Source organism: Oryza sativa, chromosome 12 (assembly GCF_034140825.1).
Source record: "Oryza sativa Japonica Group chromosome 12, ASM3414082v1".
NCBI classification, from domain to species: Eukaryota; Viridiplantae; Streptophyta; class Magnoliopsida; order Poales; family Poaceae; genus Oryza; species Oryza sativa.
Window position 1 is genome coordinate 18,800,943 of NC_089046.1, and position 8,687 is coordinate 18,809,629.

Consider the following 8,687-nt stretch of genomic DNA (forward strand, 5'->3'; position numbering starts at 1 on the left):
CATTTTTTTTACGGAACTCTCACATACGCTTATGTGGCACAATGTGATGAAATCTCGATTTTCTATGCTTCGATTTTATAAAATCAAACGGATGATAGCCAAATTATTGGCTAGTTCAAATTTGTATGTACAAATCAAATAATTATGCTTCTTTAAGCCCAAAATTCAAGCTCCTATAAGCTCTTTTCACGCTTTCCCACAAAATGTCTCCCCCTTCGGCAATGTAGGAGCTGCTTTTTTACTTCTCGTGTTTTTTCTTTGGTTTTAAGCACCTAATTTTCTGTTAAATTTTGTCCATGTAAAACACATCCTCTCTTCAATGAAGCGGACTTTCTGCCATACCGTTAAGATAAACTCTTAACCCTGAGCACAGTTCCACAAGATAAAAGACCAGCTAACCTCATGACATGTGTGCCAACACGTAGAATATAAATACCATTACAGAGTTACAACTTGGAGGGGGGGGGGGGGGGGGGGTTTACAGAACAGTATCTCATACAGACATGCTGATAGCTTAAAGGGCTTAAATAATACAACTCATAATTATTTGGACAAAATTTCTACAATTCTTACAGCTTGCAACACGGTGTTGTCTGAAGTAGCTCAAAATGGTGTTTCCTCCAACCGAGCTATTTCCCTTTCTTTTTTTTTCTTTCATCTTTCTTAATCTACTTAATTTGAGTGGATCTATTCTGTAGCATATGATTCTTACAGATACATTAGTGTTGCACCTTATGCACATTGCCTGACAGGTGGACTCCAGAAGAAAAGCCCAAAGGTGCAAGATTAGTGCTTCCTGTTCTTCAGGTAAGTTTTTGACAGAATTCTCTTCCCAAACATGTTGTTTCGAAGAGCAGCAACATGTGGCCTAATGGCTCCGATCAGCACAGCGCGTACTGCAGCATCCTGCACAATAGCACAGTTGGAGTTAAAATGTGAAATTAATCTAATGTTCGTATGCTTGTCGCAGAACGGCAGCATTTTTTCTTACCTCACACTCCTTGAGCGCTGTTTGGATCACATAGTTCCCATATGGGTCGATCAAGATATGCAGTAACTTAGGGTCATTGATAAGCTCGTGAATGATTTTAACACGTTTAGGCCACGATGCTTCTTTTAAACATTTCTCTACCACATTGCTGCTACTTTTTTGCATCGACAGAGATCCGAAATGATCTTCCAGCTTGTCCAGTATTTCATCTGTCGCCCATGAAATGTGGAGATCAAGAATATACTGTACAACATAGTTCCTGAAAGGAAAATATTGCCCTAGGACTGTGAGTAGACAACAATCTCTTGAACTTCAGAAGGCAAAAGAGAATGTGCATACCCATACTGATGCTCTGACAGCTCAAGAGCCCTGGAAGTGATATTGTACAACAACTGGTTCTTCTGTTCCTTATTTGCATGAAGAATGCATTTTTGAATGATACAACAACCTTGACGATCCTGGGCTAGCTCAAAGTAATATTCCATGGCCACATTAAGAAGGAACTGCAATGGTTATACCAGTCCAAATTTGAGATAGACTATTTAAAATTATGAAAAAGGTGGACTCTATAACCATTATTGTCTTACTATATCGTTTTCCTGCTCTACAATGGCATTAGAATTATAATATATTCTATGCCAGTCCCTCTATAATATACATATTTCTCAGCATGACTGCTACAAACCATGACGATTGATAGTTTCAATCTATCCACATCATTATAACAAAACTAGCATTATACAGCTAATGTAGGCAAGAGTTTGCACAGCTGCCATACAAAGAATAATAATACGTTCAATTTAAAGCAAAGATATCTTACTGCTTTGTGCTCATGTGAGAATTTTTGCAAGCAGCGGAGTGCAACATGACAGCCATTTGCATCCATCATCAAAGTGATGGCACCAGAGCTCAGGGCACATACAACCATGGAAACTTCATCTGGCGAGTTTATTGTTTCTATCACCTTTTGCACTACACGTGTCCTGGATATGTGCAGAAAAATAGTTAATTGTGAGCAAAACAGTTAATATCAGAGTACCACATACATACCCATGCATGTCGCATGAAAATTTAATAAGCTGCCCTGGTCTTTTGGTTATTTCATAGACTATATGCATCTTCTGATCATGGTTGCACTCTTCAAGTAGCTTTTGTACCAAGTAGTTTCCAAATGGATCGACCACAAGTTCACCAATATGTTCAATGATTCCATCAAAGACCTTTTTAACATTCTCCGAAGTACCTTCTGTAAATATCCTCTGTAGGAAGCGGCAGCCATTCTGATCCTTTGCCAAGAGATGAATTTTCCCAACAACTTCATCTACTGAACTATAACTCATTTGAGGAATTTTCATGGCCAAACCATATTCAGATTCCACAGGTGACAGAGCCTGGGAGTTTAGCCTGTCAAAAAGCAAGAAATCGTTGCCCTGAATATTAAGATGTTGATTGTGTCCATGCTGGTTAATTCTCTGATTCATTTCAATGCGGCCATTAGGTTCAAAGACAGACTGAATATTTCTCGCTGAATTTATATCATCAGACTTCACCATCGTCTTTCCAGGAAAACATTTAATGTTGACCTTATCAAAAATCTGAGGCTGCAGGAAACCTTTGGATGAACGCCTGAACATATAACGATGCTTCAACTTTTCTGCTTGCTTCATCTGGCAATATTCGCAGATTTCGCGTGAACAATCAGGGTAAATTATACATGAGCAATTGTTCACAAATGTGGAATTCAGCTGGTTGTTTCCATGTGAAATAGCAGCACCATTCCAGTAAGTATCAGCACTGCTATGTGCTTGCTGACCAACCATTGGTGTCCTGAGATAAGGTGAAGCTGCAGGGATAGAAGAGTGAACACCATGTTGGTTGCTTCTAACCCAATGAACATCAGATCCAGCGACCTGTGGCATTTGCTGATAAGCATACTGGGATTGCAAAAGATAATGACTGTCAGCATCAAAATCTTGCCTCATGAAATTCGAGCCAGTCTGCTGATATGGTGCATTAGCCCGGAATTGCCCATCAATAAAATACTGTTTCTGTAAAGGTGAAGCTGATGATGGTAGATTATACGGGTCCCCAGAAACATAATCCGAGCCATGCAGCCCGGTGCACATCTGAACATTGTGTACACCGTACTTCGGCTTCATGTATTCAGCAACATTGGGATTCAGAGATGAAGGCCTGAAACCATCTTGAGCAAACTCCTGCTGATGAAATGAGTTCATTGTGGTCTCACCAGATGAAATCACATGACTTGCAGGATAATGTCCACCTAGGGGTGCAACACTGACAGGATTAGCAGGAGTGCCAACAGTAAAATCCCTGAATCCCAAGCTCATGTTCTTGAATGCCGATGCCAACGACGCCGGGTCATCTGGCAAACTGCCATTCTCAAAGGAGACACCAAGCTGGTTACTCCCCAGCTGCGACTGCGACTGCATTCTCGCGATCATTGGAGCCCATCCTGCCTCTGAAGAAGAATCACCTGCATAATGAGACCCCAACTCCACATGGTCCGCAAACATCGCATCAGTGATCTTGTCGGCATAGGCCCCAAGTCTGGGATCTTCTTGATTACCCGGCACTTCATCCATCTCAGTAGCAGGACAACAATCTGCAGAGCAGCAGAGGCAGGACACAGTCAATGCCAAATCTATCAGACAATGTAGGACAGAATCACCAATCCCACGGCACCGACGATTCCACACTACACGCAAATACCGCGAAATGACCAGCATCATCGATCAATCAAATGATCATCGAAGCGATTAAAAAACATTTACCAAATAGTAAAATTAGCATTTGTACGAGCAATTTTGGCATAACGACAACATCAGCAGGGCGTCCGTCTGAAGATCTTGGAATCAACACAGTTCTCCCGGCCAAATGGACGAAGAGAAAAAGATTTTTGATCCCATCAAAAAAGAAAACACAAAGCAATCCCAAATCCCAAGAAACCCAAGAAACGCACGCACTCATAACTAAATTCCGATAAGGGAACCACCAAAAAGAAACCCACGATTTCCCCCCATCGAAGCCACGATCGCGTCCCACGAGGATCAAACGAAATCCGTCACAAAACTGCGGGGGTAGTTGGTCGCCAAGAAAACCCACCCACGCACGCCAAGATCGCAAAAACCCCAAGAAAACCCCCCGCCCGATCACCCAACACCCCCCAAAACCCCCCATCTCAAATCAAGAACCGGGCCCCCCACCGAAACCCACCGCAAGAACACCGATCCTCGCAAGAACCAATCGACGAAATCCCCCCAAATCGACACACACAAACCCCCACCCAAAGAAAACGGCAGAGGAAAGATCACCTCCAACCCTCGCAGGGGGCGCGCGCATTCGCGCCCGGGGCGTCCCCGCGCGGTCCTGCGCGCTCCGGCGGGTTCGGGGAGCGGATCGCGGCGGAGAATTGGACGGGGAGGCGCCGATTTTGGGGGGACTTTGGAGGAGGAGGAGGAGGAGGAGCAAGGCTTGCAAGGGAAGCTGATGAAAATAGGAGAGAGAGAGAGAAGCAGGGGAGGAAGGGTGGAGTAGTATTTGTTTTGCTTCATGCCTTCTCCTTGTCAGGTGTTGATTTGACCGTTTTGCCCCTAGCCTTGGTGGCTTTGGTGGTGGGCAAATGTAGGGGCAGTTTGGGGAAATGTGTGAGGAGAGAGAGAGGGAGGGAGAGAGTGTGTGGCTTTTTTTTTGCCATGCAAGCATTTGTGTTTGGATGTGATGTGAGTTTTGTGGAAATTTTTTTTTGAGGGGGTTGTTTATGGGGGAGTTATTAGGGTTGTGGGGGTGTTTGTTACGTGGAGTTAATTTGCACTAAAAATTGTTTTGTTGTTCAATTGCGATGCTTTTATGAGATTTAATTGTGTGCTTCAAAAATTATCTTCTTTTTTTATCTAGAAGAAGTTTATTTATGTGTAATTTGTTTATTATATGGCAGTTTACTTCACTACTATTTTCAAACCTATCCGTTCTTTATCTTTGGTATTACAAAATTTTGATATGGTAACAAATTAAATATGTTCTTGTCATCTATACCTTAACAAAATTTGGAAGTTCCAAATTTCCTTGCACAGAAACATTATTAATCTTTGAAAATATTTTTAAACTAAACATAACAAGCGAATATTCTAACTATTGGTACTACCAAATGTTGGTAAGAATTATTTTGATAATAAAGTGAACAAACCCTATGGCTCTCTATTGTCCGAGCATTTAAAATGATCATAACTATACTTTTATACTTTTATATCTAGTACTCCTACATACTTTTATTACTTTTATTTTATCCCGAACATTTATAGCACATATACTACGAGCACTTTTGTATCTAGTAAGGACATTACAGTCATTTCTTCTTGCCGTTCACCTGGCAAAACTAGCTCCACCTAATTTCAGAACCTAGCTACCTAGCTACCTAGCTACTCTTTCCTGGAAATACAAAACATTATTAATTTGTTTATGTTTCTCTCTTTTTTTTGTATAGGAATTTGTTTATGTTTTGATGCAAATCTTTCATGGATGTTATGGCTAGCATTGGTTCGTCTCTGGGCATTAATTTTCTTTGGCTGCAGCACTATTCAAGGTCCAAAATTTTCATGGAAAGCTTCTTTATTTTAAATTAGGTCTTTGTTCCTTAAAAAAAAGTAGGTGCGCTACCAAATAAAAAGTGCTATTTGCGAAAGGAACTCATAATTTATTATATGGAACTGACCTCAAGCATGGAGTTCTGGATTTTGTGATGCCATGTGATATTCAGTATTGATCAATGTTCAATAATGTGCATATAGAATCCCATCATATATGGCTTGCGCAACATTTCATCAGGTACGGCGTGGTTCTTCTTCATTTCTTATTGTAAGGCCTTGTTTAGTTTCTAATTTTTTTTCTCAAAAACGTCACATCAAATCTTTGAACATATATATAGAGCATTAAATATGGATTAGAAAAAACTAATTCCACAGTTTGCATGGAAATCGCGAGACGAATCTTTTGAGCCTAATTAGTACATAATTAGCCATAAGTGCTATCGTAACCCACATGTACTAATGACGGATTAATTAGGCTTAATAAATTCGTCTCGCGGTTTCCAGGCGAGTTATGAAATTAGTTTTTTTCATTCGTGTTCGAAAACCTCTTCCGACATCCGGTCAAACGTCCGATGTGACACCCAAAAATTTTCTTTTCACAAACTAAGCCTGTGTTTAGTTCCCGAAAAAAGTTGGAAGTTTGGAGAAAGTTAAAAGTTTGGAAAAAAAAAGTTAGAAGTTTATGTGTGTAGAAAAGTTTTGGATGTGATGGAAAGTTGGAAGTCTGGGGTAGTTAGGGGTGAACTAAACACAGCCTAAACAAGCCCTAAATGTTGGTGGAGACTAGAGAATGCACAAAAATGACTTCAGATGAATTTCGAAGGCTTGAAAAGACATCCTACCATGTTTCCTAACGTACTCGTATGAATTTCGACAGGCTTGAAAAGACATACTACCCTGTTTCCTAATGTACTCGTATGACGTTGGTTAGTTCAATTTTAAACTAACCAATATCAAACAAAAAAATGGAGGGATTGTGTTCTTAGCAAAGAAATTATTTATGCATTCATTTAAGCTAAAGATGTTTGCGGATACTAGATGTTTTAATGTTTGGAACAAATCATTCTTCAACCATCTGTGCTGCTTTATTTCCTATGATCAAACAAACTAAGAAGAAGCTATAATCATATAAATTAACTATTTATTTGGATTACAACAGTTAGCTAGGCCCAACCTATTCAAAAACAAAAGTATAAAAATGTTAATTTTGAAATTAGCTTGCCTAACTACATGGATGCCCAATTTTAGTGTGACACACCCCTATGGTGCTAAAATTTGGGGTACACTCCATGGTGCCCTATGCACTTTTATGCTGACTTGTTGTTCTTTGACTGGTCCAATTCTCCAATAGTGTAATGTTGCCCATGCACTTTTCTCGACAGTACAATGTTGCCCATGCACAAATAAAAAGTTCAATAGTGCAATAGTGGGCCCCATGCCTCCAACCATGCATGAGAAACTTTTAAATGACCATTAGTCCATTAGGATTATAATAATAACACCACATGTGCAACATAATCAGACTATAGCTTGCTTTGGTTTATTACCTAATAAAATAAATTTTGGTCGGATAAAACAAACCAAACATTCCTTGACTTATCAAATGTCGGTGACACCGAAAACTCATCTCACTATTTTTTTTCGAGGGAAAATTATCTCTCATCCCCGCACAAAAAACGGAACGGTCCATTAGCACGTGATTAATTACTATTAGATATTTTTTAAAAAAATAGATTAATTTAATTTTTTAAGCAACTTTCGTATAGAAACTTTTTAAAAAATACACACCGTTTAGCAGTTTGAAAAGCGTGCGCGCGGAAAACGAGGGAGAGGGGTTGGGAAGAGGCTGTGTTCTTCTCTCATTTTTCCAACTCACATCCCTCGTTTTCCGCACGCACGTTTTTCAAACTGTTAAACGGTATGATTTATACAAAATCTTTCTATATGAAAGTTGTTTTAAAAAATCATATTAATCCTTTTTTAAAAAAATAGTTAATACTTAATTAATCATGCAATAAAACGAGCTTCGTTTTGCATGCCACCCCTCCTCCCGAACACAGCCTTGTAAAATAGTGGTGTATTATTGCACGTGTTCTATTGTTCTATGCTCCCATTTCCTAACTTCTAATCTCTTTCACGTGCACATTTTTTAAGCTGATAATTGGTGTATTTTTCTCAAAAAGAAATTATAGAAAAGTTACATTAGCAAATTATATTAATCCATATTTTAATTTTCTTTAGCTAACATAATTAATCGTATATGCTAAACTATCGCTCCATTTTACGTGCCGTAAATAAGGCGCTTAATCCAAATTGGGGAGTAAAAACTTCGGTGGTGTTTGGATCCAGAGACTAAACTTCAGTCCATGTCACGTTGGATGTTTGACACTAATTTAGAGTATTAAATATATACTACTTACAAAACTACTTGCATAAATTAGAGTTAATCGCGAGACAAAATTTTTAAGCATAATTAATCCATAATTAGCACATGTTTACTTAGTATCACATAGGCTAATTATGGATTAATTATGCTCAATAGATTAATCTCGTGAATTAGTTCAGAGTTATGGAATGGATTTTATTATTAGTCTAAGTTTAATATTTCTAATTAGTAAATAAACATCCGATGTGACACAGCCCATTCAGCACCCACCGAAACCTAAAACCACCTTGAAAACCAGGGGACAGTAGACAGGACAAAATGCTTTGCTTCTGGTCTTCTCTTCCGCAGCTTCCACGAAGCACAGCAGTAACTTCACCCTTTCCTAATATAGCAAGTTCCATTGATTAAGGCATCTCTAGCATAGAGAGCGAAGTACTCACAACATCCGAAAATGTAAAAAGAAATGTTGTCTCACAAAACGTATTGGAGAAAATTCATATCAGATAACTATCATAAACTTTACCTAACGTATCCGAGTTATATGCGGTCCTATCTTTGTTTTCGGGAAACTTCGCATCACAACTTATTATGTTGTTTACATGAAACCATACATATGGTGTTCTATATATGTATAATCGTGCTCTCTATCAAGTTGGCTCAAAATGGTTTATCCATTATAAATATTTGATATTTATGTTATTAT

The 8,687-nt window shown here is 39.0% G+C and overlaps 1 protein-coding gene across 1 annotated transcript; it reads right to left on the reverse strand.

Moving 5' to 3' along the window:
- Positions 1-496: 496 nt before the first annotated feature.
- LOC4352241 (uncharacterized) lies at positions 497-4,528 on the reverse strand. Its single transcript, XM_015763315.3, has 6 exons — positions 4,327-4,528; positions 2,042-3,617; positions 1,812-1,974; positions 1,331-1,494; positions 992-1,250; positions 497-906 (listed from the first exon to the last, which is right to left on the reverse strand). Exons 1-6 carry the CDS (start codon positions 4,352-4,354, stop codon positions 787-789), a joined length of 2,310 nt encoding a protein of 769 aa, XP_015618801.1. The 5' UTR covers positions 4,355-4,528; the 3' UTR covers positions 497-786.
- Positions 4,529-8,687: the final 4,159 nt, after the last annotated feature.

What these genes read in the sequence shown, in the direction of transcription:
- LOC4352241 (XM_015763315.3), bottom strand. Translation starts at nt 4,354, where the DNA reads ATGCGCGCGCCCCCTGCGAGGGTTGGAG. An exon ending in TCTCACATGAGCACAAAGCA is followed by an intron (nt 1,495 to 1,811) that starts GTAAGATATCTT and finishes TAACCATTGCAG; the next exon opens with TTCCTTCTTAATGTGGCCAT. An exon ending in CTGTCAGAGCATCAGTATGG is followed by an intron (nt 1,251 to 1,330) that starts GTATGCACATTC and finishes TTTTCCTTTCAG; the next exon opens with GAACTATGTTGTACAGTATA.